Genomic DNA, 19,528 nt, shown 5'->3' on the forward strand with positions numbered 1-19,528 from the left:
CTAGCTGCCCCAGCCTCTATATTTGATGATGGAGATAATGGTATGACCAAGGCGTTTATTCATCCACTGAAATTGCCAGATGATCTCTGCAGAGCACATTGGAGCCCCTGAGGTGACTGAGAGGGGTTCCCAAAGACAGGTGAAATAAATTCAAGCTTTTGGGGATTTTGATTAGTCGAATCTTCTGGATTCTGAGCAACCTCACCAATTCACATCTTTATGGGCATTAGGGGTCAGGCTGACTAAGTGTCTGGAAAAACTGTGCTGCTCAAAGAGTCTTTTTATGCATGATCTGCCAGTATTTCAATTACATGTTAACAATGAAGGGAAAGAAAACAGGAAATATAGAAGGAACTAAAGGAAGTAAAAAAGGAAGAAACATCTGGGGGGTTCTGATGAATCTGTATCTTTATTACTTTTGCATGAGAGGGCATTGACTAAAGCTGCATTCGTTAATGTTTTGTATTCTAGTACTTGATGGAATTATAACACTCTGGAGACTGACTTTTATGTAGACCTTCCAATAGTGTCTAGGGAATGCTGCCCTGAAATTCTGAAGAGCAAATGAAGGTTGCTAGCTACAGCAGTTTCAGAACAAGAGGAATTTTAATTGCCCTTTTTATTTTGGCTCATGACTTTTAAAAGAGCATAAAATAAGGATTCAATTTAAATTGAGTAAGTGTACAGTCAGAAATTCATCTGTTAAGATTGTTCAATTGTGTAGAACTAGACTATTTACTGAGCTGAAAGGTTATAGCTAAGATATTATTTGAGGGATTTTTCTAAACTTGACATTTAAAGAACTGGTGTTTAGTTGCCTTTTATCTCTTTCTCTCTCTTTTTATTTTTTTTCCTGATTTGTAAACAGTATCCTTTAAAAGAAAAAATCAAATTAATTTTTGAAAGTTCCTACCTTCTGATATCTCAGTTGCTAGTATAGAAAAGTGCAAAAACTCTGCTGCAGTGACTGTTAATGTGGTCTAGAAGGGATATTTTTTACAATCTATGGTTTTGCTCTATTTTCCCTCTCCATATATTTTCCTGGAGGACAGCACCTGAAAGTCATTACTGTCACAATTCTGCAGAAACAGGCAGTTTCTAGGATGTATTCAGTTGTGCTATTCTGGCCACACAACTCAGCTCTAGGCTCTATGTCAAGACAGGAAGCAGGAAGAGAGGATTGCTGGCACTTTTCTTCTAACCTTATAGGGTCAAAACCTGGGTGTGAATAAAATTCGTTATCCACAGGACATTGTGCTAATTACAGCTATTACAGCTATCCCACAGTGTAGCTAAACAGTGGGATTTCTCTCAGTAGTCCAGTGCTGCTGCTATTCTGCCTCTCAACAGCCCTCCTTAGGTCCCTGGTGCAGATGGGGCCTTGCACTCTGGCGTATCACTGATTTATTATTCCTGCCGATTCTGCTCAATAAAATCATAAAGTAGGTTTAAAGCTTCAGATGCACTGAAGGTATAAAGCTAAAAATATTGTTTATATTCATAAACCAACCCTCCTTCTCTGCAATATGAGGAAAAGTTATATCTTTCTGAAAGTATAAAAGGTAATAAAATATATAAGATAATTAGCATTATGAAAAACGGTAGCTACTTTACTGTTCTTTTATAGTTACAATAGATCAAATTTGTATAACACTTTCCAATCTGAAAGATTAAAACAGTCTACCAAAAAATAAATACCTGGTGTAAAAATATAGCTGGTTATTTATTTATGAGGAGCACTATTCAGCTTTGGTTTTGAACTTTATTGTTGTATAAAATGTGTAATTGAAACTGTAAGAAAAAATTTTTGGTAGAAACAATATATCTACCTGAGCTTGATTTAACCAGGATATGAATGTTGGAAGATCCTATCAGTTCTAAAAGTCTTTTAATGACAAGATATCCTGGGGCTCGGTTCTATGTCTTATGGGCAAGATAGTCCAGATTCAGATAAATATTTTTTTTTTTTATCAATATAAAGCTCAATCCAAACCAAAGGGTGGTATTGTAGGGAATGAAAGCAGTCTTTCAAAAAGTAAAGGATGTTGCTCCTCTTTTGCCATTCTTTGCCATTCTTTTATTTACCATTGAGCGCCAGGCAAATAAAATAGGGTCATTTAGGAAATGTCCTCACAGTTTTTATTCAAAGGAGCCAGGGCAGTCTTTAACAGCATTATACCTTTAAATTGTACATATCTAGAAACATGTTTTTTATTTGTCTTCCACTAACATCTAATTTGATTTCTAAATGTACTTTGCACTGTTTCTATGATGTTTGCAGTGATGGAAACTAATTCAACAGTGGCTGCTGTCCATTAAATGGTAATACTATTTTCTTGTTCTTAATGAAGAGCTCATTCAGATGTTACCTGAAAGTTTTTGGGCTTTGTTGTAGCGTGAAAAACACTGGATATAAGCATGAAGACTCTTTTCACTCAATTTATACCTGAGAGCCCAATCTGTCCTCTTGCTGTTTTCTGTAACAGCAAGAATCTGTAGCCTTCTATAAAAATCCAGTTGCTGTTTTCCTTAGTTCTTTCATGACATTCAAGCTCTGCATTATCTTTGTGCTTTTTCTGTGTGAAATTCTTAAAGCCCAGCAGTGCTGAAAAGTCCTTGGTGTGAGACTCAGGTTTGTTTCCAGACTCCCTGCAACTAAAGGATATTCTCTAAGATTGCCAAAGATTGTCCTCTGGGGTATGGAAGACATGCAGAAGAAAATTTTGAGCCTAAAATGTAAAACCAGGCAAAACAGAGTGTGTCCATTTGACAGACGTATCTTTGTTTGTGTGAAGGCATTATCAGAGACCAAGTTGGTTTTAAGATACTGAGTCAATATGCAAAATAACCCTGTATTGAAACTGATATATTTTTTCAGCAAGGACAATTTTCTAAGCTTGGAAAGAGTTACCCTGGGAAACATGCATATGTAGATGTATGCATGTCATTAAGAGTGAAATATGAAAGTGAAATATGAAGTATGTGGGGTAAAGGATGCTGTTTCAGCTGCGCTGATGAGGATTTATAGTTTCAATGCTAAGACTTAGATTTTAAATTAGAAATAAGACAGCTATGTGCAATATGTAATGTTGATTTAGAAAATAAATTTATACTAATCACCCAAATCACTTGATTATAATGCTAGCATTGCTGACAACTTTGAAATGTTTCTATTAATGGTTTTCAATCCGTGTAAAATAACTTCAAGCTATAAAGTTTTGGAAATTAGAGATAGGATAATGATCAGACATGGCATTGGATCTCCTACAAAGTATATGTGGAGATGCATTTCATTTTCTTTACTTTCTTTGTGCATTTCTTTATCATGAAGGTTCTTTCCAGAAGCCTTAGCCACTTCTGTTTTCATAATTATATGGAATAGGCAAACTGATCATGTTGTATCAGTGAGTTGCTGCAGTATGAGAATACAGACTCTGAATAGCTGTCAGCAGAAGAGGTATATTCAGTTAGAAGGTAGCACTCATACTATCAGATAGAACAAGGCAGGGAAGCTACAGCAATACTCAAAACACTTAAGTGCAGAATGTAATACTGGATTATCTACTTTTCTTCCTCTGCAGACACTTTCCAGGCAATGCCCCCTCTTCTGCCCCTTGAGGAGGAAAAAAATCTTGCAATATTCATATTGATTTATATTGACAAATCAGACACTCTCTATGACACTAAGGAAAGTTATAATCCTTCTTGAGATATTATTTATATAGATATTGATAAATCTATTTAGCACAGTTATCTTCAAAGTATATTATGGTGAAGTTGAATAATGTACTTTTATGCCAAGTTTCTGTATATGAAACACTTTTTCAATATTTGGTCCCCATTAACATGACATGTGGCAAAGCTGTGAAAATGAGACATAGTTCTAGTCTTTGAATCTAGAAATCAGTGATTAAATATGTGCAGCATTAAAAATATGAAATATGTGCAGTATTAAAAGCATTAAGTTGAAAGCTACTTGAACACTCAGGGCATAGGGGACTGGTGTGTCAGACTTCTGGCACTATCCATCATTATAACAGTATTTTTTACACTTGCTCTGGGTAGGTTGGTTTCGAGGAGAAAAAGGACTTTTGTGGTCACCTCAAGTTTTATGTATTTTTTACAGATGTCTGGATTTCGTAGAAGTTTATAGATTTCTTCAGGTCACTAAAGTAACAAGTGCAGGATGTTCAGCAACTCATTTTATTTATTTCACGCTTCTGGTAGAAAAATGACAAATTTATATTTCACCTTTCCTCTCATAGCAAAAAGGAAACGATGAGAATTCGCTAGTGCAATTCTTACACAACTATCCTACTGGGAGTGTTGCGGTGGTGCGAGAAAATGGCAAATTTCACTGGACTGAAAGCAGTTCAGTGAACTTTTTTAAATAACTGAACTCGAAACTTTCATTCATGTTCTTTCATTTTTCCCCTATAATGTCCATGTTTATGTATTTATGTAGGAATATATAATTCAAAATGTTTTCAAACCAGTAAAATTAAAAATGTTAGTATCATAAGACTGCATTTTGTCACAAATAACAATATTAAATGAGTTCATGCATGCCTATGGCTTGATGTTCCTTTTAGGAACTGCTATTTCTCAGCTGGTATTGATTCTCTTTTTCATTGATGACGAAGTTTATCTGGCTTATTAATTTTTACACATAAAAATATTAATTTATTCAAGTTTTACCCATTGTTAGAAGATATTCAAGGCTTGTGGACATTGAACAGATGAATATAAATGTGAGGGGTGGCGTTTAATGAGGCAAATCTCTATTACATTTGTGTGAAAGTGAAAATTCATGAAAACTGTGAAGGCTGTCTTCAATAAGGCTAATCAAAACCAGAACTGGTCAGTGCTCATTTTGGCAGACAGATTTGTTACATTTGCTCAGCCTATGCTTTAAGCAGAGAATATGCTGTGGAAAGGAAGCCAGGCACATCAGTTTACCTTTATATTACGATGTAAATTATATGGGAGATTGCACACGATTTTCTTTTAGAAATGCATTGGAAGCAAGGAGCTGGCTTCCTTCAGTAAAGTTTGCCTTGAGTCTGTAATAGAATGGTTCATTTAAGCAAAAAGTAGGGCTGAGAATCCTCAACCTAAAATTATTCACGACTCGTTTCAGAAAGAGAATCCTTGTCTGAACAAAGCAGAACAGCTGTCGTGTGTAAAACTGACCCTGTCACAGATGCTTGTTGAAGGCTAGGGAAAAGCTGTTCTCAGAGCTTGTGTTGGCATGGAAATAGGGTAGTCTTTTTACTTCTGCATTAGCTGTCCAGGGATACAGGAGAGAGAAAATGCAGAAGGCCTCTTGGTTACGCACTGGCATAGCTTATAGCTTGTTCTCCACTATCAGGGAATGTGGAAGGGAAGTGGCCTGTAATTCTCACAGCAAAACAAACGTTTCTGTTAGCCATCCACTTGGTTGTTACCCAAGTTATTATCTCCCTTATATTCGAGGAAGTTACTGTTATGATGGCTGCTCATGCTAGGCCAAACAGCTTTATTAGTGATAATCCCTTCCCTTTGATTTCTCAGTGCTTTGAGTAATAAACACTAATCCTGCCAGGCACTTTGAGGTGATTCTTCAAGCAAACATATTAATGCAGCAAACAAAAGGGTTAGGCTTGCTCTTGAGGGGCAATACCAAAGGGACTCCTGGGAACTAACAGCATTTAAATGTAATAGATGTGCTGCTGACAAGTAAAAATCAATACCTGAGGACGAGGCTTGAAGTCAGAGGATGCATATTATTGATTCAAAGTCTCTCCCTTTTCTTGCTGTGATTCTAATCTGATTTCCCAGACCCTTCTTTCAGTTAGCCTAATCGGTTCTCCCAGCATTGATTTTCAGTGCATTGCAGGTTATAGTGACTTGGCAAACCCTGTTTACTAAGGAAGAGGCTGTCTGGGCCCACGAGAGGTGCATCGTGTGTGGTGTGCAAGGTCTGGGTTCAGATTTGGCAGTCTCTGAAGGAGCCATGCGGCAAAAGGCAATAGCTGAGTGCTGGAGAAGTAGCTACAAATGGAAGAAGAAGGCTGGAAGAGGCAGTGCTGATGGATAGTGCCTGATCAAATCAGGCTTACCAAACCTTTTCAACATCTTCCTGCTTGTACCTCTAAGTTAGCTGGGAATGAAAAGGCGTATTTTAATGTCTGAGGCTTGGATAGTTCTTGATATATTTATTTTTAACTAAAACTCTTAAATACTGTTTTACACTTGGGGTTGATTTTACATTCTCTGAAGATATTCAAAGTTATTTGCCTTGAGAAATATCAGAAAGAAACTCTTTTATCACCTTTTCTATACAGAAGTTAGAAGATCTACTTTGCTTCTGAAATGATCGTGCAAAGCTAGGGCAGCTCCAAGGAAAAAGGATTACAATTTGTGAGGAGTCCTCTGTCATTTTCTTCTGTGTAGCAGAAACAGCTAATTGGAATTACTATTTTTTTCATTAAGAAAAAGGTCTCTCTTGATTTCATGCTTATGGACTATTAAGCATAGTTAATATTGACAACAGTGCATGTAGTCTGTCAAGAATAAAAGGAAGAACAGATATTCAAAATAAAATGTATTACTTATTTCATAGATATCACATACTATTGACATTAGAACAATTCATCGTAGTGAATCCAGTTTTGCAGTAACCATCTGCCTTGTGATAGAGGGTGAGTAGGAGTCATCAACAAAGTTACAACAGGAGTCCTCAAAACAGATTGATTATTGGAATGTGTTGATACAATTGACCCATGTGTTATTTTGTTTTGAGCATAGAAATAAACAAGCAGGAACCTTTTTATGCTGAATTGTTCTTAAGATTGCAGATGATGTGAATATGAAGTCAAGACTGGGTGAAGTCCTAAAAAGTGTCTGTTCTTAATTTGCATCCATTGGAATGAATTTAATGTATAGGTTTCTGTGTACATTAACCTAGTTTTGAGTTTTGCATGATTGAAAGGGTCATGGTGCTGGTGTTCCAGTTCTGAGTTAAACCCATGCCATGAAGACAGATGTTCCTGGGATGTGAAACAAAAGTTTGCCTCTGTTGTTAATTTCAGTACAGTTCTTTGAAGCCTGCTGAGCCAGTGCCTAATTAAACTGCACACACAATCCAAACAAATGAAAAAGTAATGCTGCTTCTCGCAGATAACATTTAAGGTGACAGTTTCTTCTCAAATGAAATCTACTTGGGGAAATCAATTCACTGCTGAAGCAGAAACTCTTTCAATAATACTTCATTATGTGAAGGCATTACTATAGCCCATGCAGTATAGGAGAGCTCATGCTGTTTGGAAATCTCTACTGTATCTAGCCAGGGCCATGGGACAAGTGCAGTTTCAGTCTCATTTCTTTAATTTGATGCCAGAGCTATATATTCCTTGTCTGCAGTAACATTATTCTGAGATCGATGACTGGTTGTGCTACACATAGAGCAGAAATCTCTTATGAAATGCTTGGATGCTGTAGACTAGTGATTAGTTTGGAACTGAAAGTTCCTGAAGTGTTCTTTCCTGACTCTTCTAATTACATCAGCTATATTCATTTGTTCTTTTTTCACATTAAGTCGCACACCTTGTGTTTTTGGCTTTCTCATGGCAGTACCTACCAGGAAAGCTGTTGTTCCAAGTTCAGTTTTGTATTTGTTTAAACATGCATTGAAGTAGTAAGGATATACTTTGAGGCAAAGAGAGAGAGGGCAAGGGAAACGAGCTGTGATGTTCCTAATGACCAGTGCTAGACACTATTTTTTAAAGGTTTCTGTTCTTCTTATGGTATTAATAATTCTTTTTTCTCTACACCTAAAGCACGTGTAGGGGTGGTTTTCTGTGTATGAAAAGAAGCTAAGGTTAAAAATAAGTCTTGGTGCCTAAAAAGGATGATCACAATAGTTTTATGATCAATAAGGATACACTTTTGTGTTGATGTGTAGTTTCACCAACATCAGCAGAACTCTCAGAGACAGGCAGGATCTCTGCTCTGAACTTCAGCTCCTTTGCAATGTCAAAACCTTAAAAACAGCAAATAGAAAGCAGGTCACCTAGCATAGCTCCTAGGAGAGCAGAAAGAAAGGGAATTAAATAAACCGTAGAGGGAGAATTAAATATACAAAATAAAATGTCTATTTGGGACTAGAGGGATTTGGAGTGGAATGCTTTTCTCATCTCAAGAGATCTCCAAGATTTCTGTGTCTTCCTTATTCCACAGTGGTGCCTGCTCAAGAGCTGTTTGAGGCTGCTGATGAGAAATAAAACCAGTCTATTGTTCTTAATAGGTGCTGCTTAGGCCACTCACCTGAGACAATAGATACCTTTGTCCAGATCTCTGCTCCAGGATGAAAATCTGTTTGCTGCCTAATAGGTGTTGATAATAGTTGACCATCCTGGAATAAATAAGATTAATGCATTTTCTTTGTACTCAACTGGAAAACTTTTTGTCCTGCCAAGGCTTTTTATTGAGAGAAAAAAAAAAGGAAAGAAAAAAATAAGAGTCCTGAGTGACTTCTGGGGTTTGGTTTTTCCTCAAAGTTGTTTTTCTCTGTCACTATAATGACCAGTCAAAAACATCTGAACTTTAGCACTTACTTTTTTTTATTTAAGAGTTTTATGATTTTTTAAAGAATATTTTTAGACATCTGCTAATTTTGTGTGCACTTTCAGGTGCAGAATGCCATAACAGTGCCATATGTGAATACTTTGGGGAAATAATTCTTCAGCCTTTATTCTGAGATAATTTTTGGTACACTAATCTCTGGATGACCTGAAACATTTACTGAATCAAAATGTTATAAGTGAGAAGAAGTCAATTAAAAATAACAGAATTTATTTAACAAATTAAAAAATAATTTAAAAAACAATTAAAAAACAATTTAAAAGCCACAATAAAATTGGACAACATCGGTCGAATGTTGGGTGGGCAGAGTGACAGTAACAACGGTACCGTCCAACCTCAACCACACACCACTGGGGCTCGGCGTGCAGTTTTTGTACAGTTTATTATCCCTGAGGCTAAGTCCATTGAAAGGGCAAATATTCATGTGTCGCTTTACTTCGAAGCAAGGTCTGAAAGGGGTTCCCGGATCTCGTCTTTGGGGTGCTGATTTGATCATCCTCCGGATCCCCTATCAAGATTGATATCAGATGTTGAGCAGCTGTGAAGTGGAGGTCCATCATTGATGAATGGGCCATCTCCAGTCCGGCTATGTCATTTCTGTTGCAAATTTTGTGGTTTCGCGGCTTGCACCACAGGTCTTGGAATCTCAGAGATGCCGTGGAGTAGCTTTTAATAAACCAAATCTTTGATACACGAATTTATACATTACATTTGCCACAAAAACAATTAACTGGAGCATTAATTACATTATGATCTGTTTCCCTCAAAGTCAGACCAGAAGAGTTTCTATGGAGCTAAAATTTTTAACAGAACCGAATTAGGAATAGTAACTACATGCCACTGGGAGAAAAGGAAGGCTTCTGCTTAGAATAATGGATTGTAAGTGTAGTGATGTATGGCAAAAGAGGTGACTTACTGAAGTATATAAAAAATTCTCTTAGATTGTTACCTCCTTTGTTCAAAACTTCAGTTAAAGAACAGCATGTAGGAGTCACTGTCACTTCCTGAGTCGTGCCTTAGATCAGAAACATTTGCAGAAGCCATCTGCTTTGTGCAAGCCAAGCATGCAGCATGCATAAGTCTGAGGTATGACTCATGGGAGTGGTATAGAAAATGGGTCGGTCTTTCGGAGCTCTGAATACCTGACTTTACATTGCCAGATTGCTAAAAGTTTAGAGAAAATGAAGAAATAAATTAATTTCTGGAAAAGGCTTGGGAGAAGTGAGGATAGATGTTCGTTATAAACGTGGTAAATTATTTTTCTTTGTTGTGTTCCTCAAGTTAATTTGGTGAAGTTCATTGAATGAAATTATGTTTCCTTATTTATTGAAGAACCATGGTGATTAGGTAAACAAAGTCTATGATCCTTTTGCCTTAGGAGAGAGATGTGAAACAGATCCCCAGATTCTCCTCCATTGTCACACTTGCTGTGTTTTAAATTTCTATTTTAAAAACCCCAAACAAATATTACAGATAAATTAGTTTATCAATAAAGAAAACACTACATTGTCAATATAAAGTTGGCTTTAGGAAAAAAGGCATCCATTTTTCTTAGCTTTCTTGAACTATCTAATCTTTTTGCCTCATCTGATGGCACCTAGTTAAGTAAAACTGAAAATCAACAAGTTTATCTCTGTGCAGGTCTCTGGTGTTATTTTCTTCTGGTGCTATGTTCCTTCCTCATTTTTCTGGCCTAAGTAGAACCAGGGACTAATACCAGGCTTATATTTCAAAGCATTAAGATATTTATACGATGTGGAGGTATTAACTGTATTTTTCTTTCCAAGCCTATACAATAGAAATTGATTTTTCATTTGTAATGAATACATCTTAGCACTTTAATAGAGAATAAACAGATGAAGAATAAGAAAGAGTACAACTATAAACTGGTCTTTGTTTTCTGAACTGCAGGTAATGGAACATTGATTGGAGCATCTGCAAATGTTGTTTGTGCTGGAATTGCTGAACAGCATGGTTATGGCTTCTCCTTCATGGAGTTCTTCAGGTACGGTTTTAAACTTCTTACATTAAATCTGATTTTTTTTTCCTCTGTAGGCAAACAATGAATCTTCTAAGGAGAAAAATCTAGAGAACGGGTCCATACAATAGACTTGTGTTCCTAATTTGGTTTTGGCAACTGAAATGCAGGTGGAAGGCAGATGATTTCTTTTTATTTTTTATTTTTTTTTTTTTGTATAATGTTGGTAGAATGCACGAAGCTGGTGAGAGCACAGTGGAACTCCAGGAGAAACAAAGCCTCTGAAATTCCTGCTTTGAAAATCCTCAGTCTTTAGCTCTGTAGAAACTGTAAATTGTTGCTTTATTGTAAAATAGTTTAAACCTAGTTTCTCATCTGCACATTTTCATGGGTGTTCTATCATCAGGAGAAACTGGAATGCCCTAATTTAGACTGAGTCGATTTTTATTCCATGGTCCCACAAGTAAACTATTTACTTAAAAGTAATTACTTCTTTTGACCAGGTGCTTAGCAACTATGAATGATAGTGTGATGAGCAGCCACTAATAACTCAAGTTGTTGCTTAGTAATTGTTTAATTAATAATTAATAGTTATTTAATAGTGGAGTTTTCTTTGCAGGTCATTCATCAGCAGGATTTTAAGGGACAAGGTGTACTTAATACATATAACAATTTAATATTTTTCAAATACTTTCAGTTTTTGAGATGGGTTGAAAGATGTAAGTAGAAACTGGCAAATTGAGGACAAACCACAAAGTTCAAGTCTAAAGTGTAGTTGATTTAGCCAAAACATAATTACTTGTTTCTTTTTTCTGCATATTTAGGGCAAAGGATACTGTTAAGCCCACACCAATTTATTTTTTCTCTTTACTTTCTTTACATTGTTTATTATAGTTTCTCAGCACTATCAGTTTTCTTCTAAACTGTTCCAAAGCCCTCAAACCTGTGTTATCAATATGATTAATCATATAGGATTTTCTGGAGCCAAGATAATGATAACTCTAAAAAGAAAGATGGTCCAAAGTGCTGCTGCTAAAATTCAAGGTATGAGGATGTGCTACCCATAGAACAATTTAGCTCTTCACCCATAGTCTTCTGATGACATGTTTTAGAAAGACAGATGCCGATCAGATCAAAGTCTTGGTTGTCAGGATTTTTGAGACTGCAGAACAGTCTTATGTGTACACAGTAATAGCTAGCAGATTTCCTGGAAGTCAAGTCCTTGCACACGGATATGGTGATGCAGTAATAATGGGCTTGTGGATTGCACTGTTCATTTTTCACAGATTTTGACCTTGGAATTTGGAGATATAAGTTATGTGTAGCATTCACAGTGTGTCCTCTCTCTAGATTTTGTAATGAAATGTTCTTAAACCTTCTATGAGATTGACTGAGAAAACAGAGATGTAAGGCCTGGCTAATCTCTTCAGCAGTGTTTACTGGAACATATTCTTTGTTAAGACTGAAGACAATAGACAGATGATCTGAAATTGCCTTATATACATGTGCTTTTGGTGGAAGCAATTACTGGGAAAGACAGTAGCCACCTTGAACAAAGATGTGAGAGCAGAATCCATAGTAGTCTCAAGGAGATAGCAATGAATATCAATTAGCAGAAAGAACAAAAAAGCCCACTTTTTCTGGCTGCCTTTTAATCACTGAGCAGGCAGATCATGAGGTTGTACAAAATTTGTGTTAGGAAAATATTTGTTTCAGTGAAATGTTCACAAATTGAATCTATTTTAAGGCTTCTGGCATCAAGAGGTGTTTTGTATATTCCTTGAGGATTTTGATTTTGCTTACTTTTATTTATGAAGGTTTCCTCATAGTATAAAGTGAATTTTCTGCATTTCTTCCCTGTTTGCCCAGGATGACTCAATAGGTTTCACATCCCCTTTGAAGGGTCCTCTGCAGTGCTTCTCCCAGTAGAGACACTGATTTTTACCCTCTCATCTTGCAAACCCCTGTGAGTTACCAGCGAAAAATCATGGATACCTTGTGTGGGGACATGATGACTCTTTGCTGACTGAATTTTGTCTTTATATCAGCCTGGGCTGGTGTTGCTCTACCCTTCCCAAATGTATTTGTACAGGAAACCCATGCCATGTTGCCTCAAGTGCTGCCTAATGCATGCAGCAGAGTAATCTATTTCCAATACACTTCCTTCCTAGCTGCATGCTAAGCCAAATCATGCAAAAATGTTTAAGGGGAGGCTTTGCTAGAAGCAGCTTTTTTGAAAACCATGTTTTGATGCAATGGTCTGTAAGAGGAATTCCAGAGAGAGTTGATGATAAGCATGTCTGGTGAGTGCACCTTGATGGAACAGAGGGCAAGATTCTGTGGGAGCTGTGGGTTCCTCATGGTGAGAGGCACCATGATTACTCCCTGCACAGGGAGAGAAAAAGGCAAGAAGCAGGTTTCTTGCTCTGTAAGAGGCTTTATGGGCTCATGAGCTTTCCTCTGTGTTTCTTTGCACAGTGGCACTTGGTGGGGTTTGAGGTTCCTATTCTCTTTTTAAGAAGGTAGCAGAGGCAACCCAGCAGATGTGTTAGGCTCTGCTATTCTGCTGACCAGCCAGAGCCAGAGGTGGCCAGGTGTGATAACTTGCCTGGAATGCTGAGGTCTTACCAGCTTGCTGTGATTCTCTCTGGAGTGTATTCCTCAGAAGTCCTGTGCTGGGGAGGTACATGACTGTATCACCATGAGTACTATAGTCTTTCAGAAATCTCTCTAGTGTCCTGGGGAAACCTCTACGTCAGAACAACAACTAATTGCTTCTTTTCCTGGATCAAGAGTCCTACTGCCTCAGGGACCTGGTCCTCCACAGATGGATGTAAGGGGAAGACAGGTGTCCCATTCGGACTATCCAAGCAGCTCAGGCCTGTGTGCTGGAAGTGCTGTGCATGTAAGGTGGTTCCAGTAGGATGATGGGAAAGATTAAACTGGGAAAGAAGGGAGAAAGGAATAGGGCTCCCTCTCTGTGCTGAAGCACCTTAAAGCAGGATTGGTGTTCAGAACACAGTGTTGATTGAGGAGATACAAGGTCGCATCCATGCATCCCTGGCTGTGAATGTGCTGGCAAGTATCACCAAATATCTTACCCAGAATGCATTCAGACCTTGTTCCCTTCTCTGGCATTATCCATCAACACATATAGAAACCATTTCTATCTGATCAGTACTCACAAGGAAAAGAGCAAGATTGTCTATGAGAAAAGATCTTTTGGTTACCATAAATTGTATTTGCTGTTTCCAGACGTTGTGAGCTTTTTTGATTATTCATTATGTTCCACTGAAACAAAAAGATTCACATGTCATTTAGAATATACTATGTTGTAATAAGTTTAATTTATCATCATGAAAATATTTTTATCTTTGAATATGTTAGACATGTTGGTAGAGAAACAAAAAGGATCTCCTACTGGTATATCGGCAGCAAAAGGAAGAATAGGGGACATATGAGCCTCGTTGAATGGGGAAAGGACCTGCTGACAGAGGGTGTGGAAAAGGCAGAAATTCTCAGTGTGATCAGCCTCACAAAGTCCTGCTGGAGAGTAGTCACTAATGGTGTCCCCCAGGCTTCTTATGAGTCCCAGTAGTGCCTTCCAAGCTCAGCCACTTAGAGATTCCACTTTTAACCAGCCCCAGAAATCTGAAGGCAAATAATGAGTGGTTATCACTGGATAATTAATTTGGAATAACTCAAATTCAAAAGGAAAGAAAGCAATGTTATGACAAAACAAAAAAAGATAGTAATAAGAAGAGCAAGCTCATAATAACAATTTCCTTAAAGATGCTCATGCATTTTTGGAATCAGTACAGCCAAATTATGCTTTTGTTCCATTTTGAAAACTTCCTCATCAAACTGTATTTATGTGTTCTATCTTTCCTCTTGCAAAAAGTATGTTAGATATACCCTAATATTTCCTTATCATTCCAGTAATTTAGAAGGCTATAGCTGAACATGATATTCCAGTCACAGTCCTCTTATTTTTTCACATTTAAAAAAGATAAGATTTAATACAGAATGTGGAGCTATTTGCCTTTCCTTTGTTAATCTAGCCAATATCAAATTCCTGTTCAGTTTGCTATTTAGTGTAAACCCAAGTCTCTTTCAATTTTCATGTTACTTATATGAGTGTTGTTATATCAGTTCTCCCCTCATATTCTTATATTTTCCTACATTTTGGACACAAAGACAAGTATTTAAGTAGTAGAAATAGAAAGAATTGTGAGTCCATGGGGCTTGGAAAAGGAGATAGAGAGCAACGGGATACTTCCTGTATGTGGTCAAGGGTAAACATTAGAATGGGAAAACATCAGGGCAAACAAATAATCATGATACCTCAAGACAAAAGTGCAACTATTTTCATAGTCTTTACTCTGTAGATAACATCAGATATGTTAATAATATGAAGGTAATTGCTCAGAGACAGCATTTCTGAGTAGGCAGAAGGCAGGAAAAGATAATATTCCCATTACGATTTTAGTCTAGTTATCAAAATAATATTACACATAAATAGGAGCTTAAAGAAAAACCCTTTTGTTACACTGATCTAGTCTAGGAGAGTACTTTTTTCTTGGCAAATGGTCAGATAAAGACATTGTGGTCTTATTGCCTGGATGAGTTGTAGAGGTTAACATAATGGTTTTGTATAAATTCAGACTATAAAATAACCAGCAGAGCTTTATTTTTCTCAAGGAATAAGATAAATAACCTTGCAGATGTCTCTTTTAATCTAGATGCTTCATTTCATGATAATTTTTTCAGTTTTTACTAACATATGTCTGAGTTTGTTTGTTGTAATATAGCATTCTCCTAGGTCAGACCACCCTGTGGAACATGAAAATGATGAACAGAAATCTTTTTGTTACCAATGTGAAATTTGATTCCAGCTCCATAACATAAAGAAGTTCTCACTGCTGTAGGGGCTTTAATAACCTTTTTGTACTTGCTAACACAATTTACAACTTGATTTTAATTTTCTCAGTAAGATAGGTATTTATAACCTTATAAAGATACATAGTATTTCTAATATAAAATACATTATGTTCTTTCATCGTATTGTAATTCAATATTAATCACCTCTCTGTGTCCATGATGTGTGGTATCAATAGAAAAAATGAATCACAGAAAAGCAATGAACATATCTGACATAAATATAAAGTGCATATTGTGGGAAATACTCCAGCTTTATTTCAAGCAAATTTTTGCCGATTGTGCCTATATTACAGCACCGGTTATGGGAAGAATGGATTGGATAACTGTGTAATAGGATAAGAATGTGGGAGAAATGATTTAGTAAGTGAGGAAATCAGACTGCCCAGAGGAATAGGTTATGAGCCTAAGAGTCTAATTTAGAGTTACTCTTAATTTAGAGTTAGAGTTGTAAGGTTAGCTGGGTAAAATCCTGAAGGCATTGTGCATATTTTGAGGTTTGGCATTCTTCTGTCATTGCCCACCCTTCATATGCCATCTTCAGAGTTGAATTAATATTCTCTGTCTTCTCTGGGAATAAGAATAATTTGGAAGTATCAAAAATATTTGTTTATGATAATAGCTTAGGAAAAAGAATTGGTTTTATCATAGGATTTTTTTTGTTATTTGTTGCAAAAATATTTTCAGTAGGATATCCTACTATCTATTTTTGAGAGCACTCAGATGCAGACTGTGAAACAGTACATCCTGTGAGAAGTGTCATTCATGTATGTGGGAGGACAAATGTGATGTTCTTTGCTACCTCCTGTCTATCCTATTTACACAACTTACGGAAAGTAACTACTGAAAAAAAAAGCATTGGGCTCTGTAAAGCCATATAAATATCTCTACTGGGTTATGTGTTAGACAGCATTCCTGAAAATTTTCATTTTTTCATTCCTGAAAATTTAGTCTTTTTAGTATTTGCCATCTTTTTCTTGTATTTTCTTGCTATTAACACTGCTCTATGCCATAAATAGGCTGTTGCTCTTTTAAAGCTAAATGTGATCAGAATAAAACCAACCCTACACTTTGGGTATGAATTTTGATGATGGAGATTTTGGTTGAGAAATGTGGTATTAAAATATCCAAACTCAATTCACCTGTGGACTTTCTGATTGACTGTGCAGCTCCAGAAGATAGAATTTGGGGATGTTCAAGGTACATAAGGAAGATTCTATGAACTGCTGACAAAAAAAAATTAATGCTTATGATGCAATAATTATCTCAAACTCACTTCGCACTACTCTTCTGATCAATAAGGAGGAGTAAGTAGTCATAGGTTAAATGTTGACAATTGATATGATAACAGAATGCTTCTGTCCAAATAAGTGCAAATGCAGCACTTGAGTAAAGCACTCTCAGCAAACATGCATTGATACACAGGGAAGTTTGAGTTTTTCACAACTTTTCCTTCATATATTTCAATCCTTAAAAATCTGTATCCCTTAGGTTTACTAAAGCTTGTTTTTACATTTATCTTGATTTCATTACATGTGTATGAAAAATAGTAGAAGGGATTTTAGTAGCTCATTTTAATAATAAATTTCAAATGCAATTGCATACGAAAATATCGGATTAGGGGAACCGAGTTTAACAAAAGCCATCTAGATTTTAACACCTTATTCACTGTTATGACAGAGAGGCAAAAACTATAGACAACTTTCAGCTGATAACTCAGTAGAAAGGTAATTCAGCATATATTCATCTTAAATTATTAGGTTCTAAGACAGCTTTGTTAAGAAAAATTCCAGTTTTCTTTGAGTTATCCAACAACAATCATTGCAGTATTTTAAAGTGTCAGTGTTGATCTAATGATTGCTCTCAAACAAACGTTATATTAACATCTGTGGCAGTTGAATAAAATGAATTCTTATTTTAAGTCTTTTCAAGGGCTTGCATCAAACCCCATGAAAGTAAGTGTCCCTGCAACTGTGGTGCACATAATTTTAAGAATAAGAATTTAAGAATATCTCCTGAGTTATGGGTGGTTTGATTTTTTCAGTCTTTCTTCTGATTTTATTTAAGGTCTGCAACCAGTGTATGTGTAAATGTGAATGAATATGGATTTACCTCTTTTTTTATTTTTAGAAAAAAGGGTGAAAAGTAGTATTTTGAGCCTTGAAGTAAGAGCACATTTCCTTTTCCAATCTGAAACATGATTTATCTTTACTGTGAAGTTTTCATGGAACTTGAAATATTCTTATGTCTTCGGAGTAGAACTAATAACTTTGAGTTGTTTGGCCTGTGGACATACGAGTATTACTTTTTTCCTACTCTTATTGCTGTGAAGTCTTTTGGATTAGCTTTTAGTTTCCAGTAAAGAAAGATGGGATTTAAATACTTGTAGTCTCACTCAACATAAAATAAGTCTATGTGATTCAGGTATTAAAATTCTAGTATGGTTTTAGCCTTTAAATTCTGTGAAATGTATGTCATCCTCAAAGATTTTTATATAGGACATTCAAATGCAGTTGCAATGATCTAGTGTTTTGTCTGGGCTCCATAGGAATCAGTGATCCTTCAGACATGTCACTTTAATGTTATGGGATCATAGAAAAAAACAGAGAAAGATTTAGATTGGAAAAGATCTTCCCCTTTCCATAGAATCACAGAGGCTGCCTTTGGTGCTGGGCTTCCCATGGGCTCACATGAAGATCATCACTCCAGAGCCTTCCTTGCTGAGCTGCTCCCTGGATGCTCTGTCCCCACATGTTGCTATGTGTTGTTGCAGGGATTTTCTTCCCCCTGGGCAGGATTTTGCCTTTGTCCTTGGTGAAGTTTAAAAAGTTCTGTTTTTTCCAATGCTTTTTTTTTTTGTCCAAGTCCTGCAGGATAGTGGAATTACCTTCTACTTTTTCAACCAATGTGAGATTATAGTTTAGTAATTCCAGTGCAGCTTTACACAACTGTTCAACTGTTTTGGTATGGTAATATACGCTATTAGTATTCAAAATGGTGCCAGTATAAGAAAAAAAAAAAACCTGTTAGGAAGTATCTACTTATGTTAAAATGGCAAATTTGATTGTGTCTCATGGGTAACTCTTCTCACTTGATCCTCTATGTTGATCTCATTTAAAATTAAAGAAACCCAAACCCTAAATATACCTCAAATAATTTTTAAGAAATGGATCTGACTAAAAAATGTTGAGATCAGTTAATTAGGTGAGGGTTTGAGCAAGGAAAAAAAATAGTAAAATGTAAAATATGCAACAATATTACACAATTTAAGGTCTATATATTAAAAAATGTTCAATTTTTATAATACTTCTCATTCAAAACATCATTTATTGAACTCTGCCTCATAAAATCATCAGTTTCAAATATTTTATAGTGAAGGCTTAGAGATAGGTTTAAAAATTGCTATGAATTGTGTAGTTTGTGCATTTATGTATCCATGAATGACACAAAGAAATTAAAATTTTATTGACATGCATTTTGAGTTCAGGTCAGTAACAGTCAAGAATGAATATTAGTACCTCGGATGAATAAAATAAATGTAACCTCATATCATCAAATACCTGACTATGGAATTACTATCAGATGGAAGGATTCAATTTTTTAGAGAGAAAAAAAGGCAGCAAGTTGAAGAGTGAACACAAACCACATCAATCTAAGCCAGATTGATATTTTTGATGCTAAAAATTATTCTTATTTTAAATTCGGAAGTGTTATATGCCATTTAGAATGTCTCATATATAATTTCTGAACTGTCTTCTTGGATTTCAGGGTATCTTTCCTTTTCACTAGCATAAAGCTACTGTATCTAGACTTCTATGAATACAAAATACTAGATATGAAATTCAGCCTGTCTTCTGATATAAAAAATGGCTATGAAAGAACGAAGAGAAAAGTCCAAGCCACCCCTGGCATTCCAAAATCTACTATTTGGCATAAGTACTAATTCTCCAAAACATGTGTATTGAACTTTACTTGTGTGTGTTTCAA

General features: G+C 36.1%; 1 protein-coding gene across 1 annotated transcript in view; it reads left to right on the plus strand.

The window, feature by feature from the left end:
* OCA2 (OCA2 melanosomal transmembrane protein) overlaps positions 1-19,528 on the plus strand; it is a 160,142-nt gene that overhangs the window by 110,385 nt on the left and 30,229 nt on the right. The window contains exon 22 of the mRNA XM_066313584.1: positions 10,537-10,630. Coding sequence (XP_066169681.1) covers positions 10,537-10,630 — 94 coding nt within the window. The remainder of the gene's footprint in view (positions 1-10,536; positions 10,631-19,528) is intronic.

This window comes from Sylvia atricapilla, chromosome 2 (assembly GCF_009819655.1).
Source record: "Sylvia atricapilla isolate bSylAtr1 chromosome 2, bSylAtr1.pri, whole genome shotgun sequence".
NCBI classification, from domain to species: Eukaryota; Metazoa; Chordata; class Aves; order Passeriformes; family Sylviidae; genus Sylvia; species Sylvia atricapilla.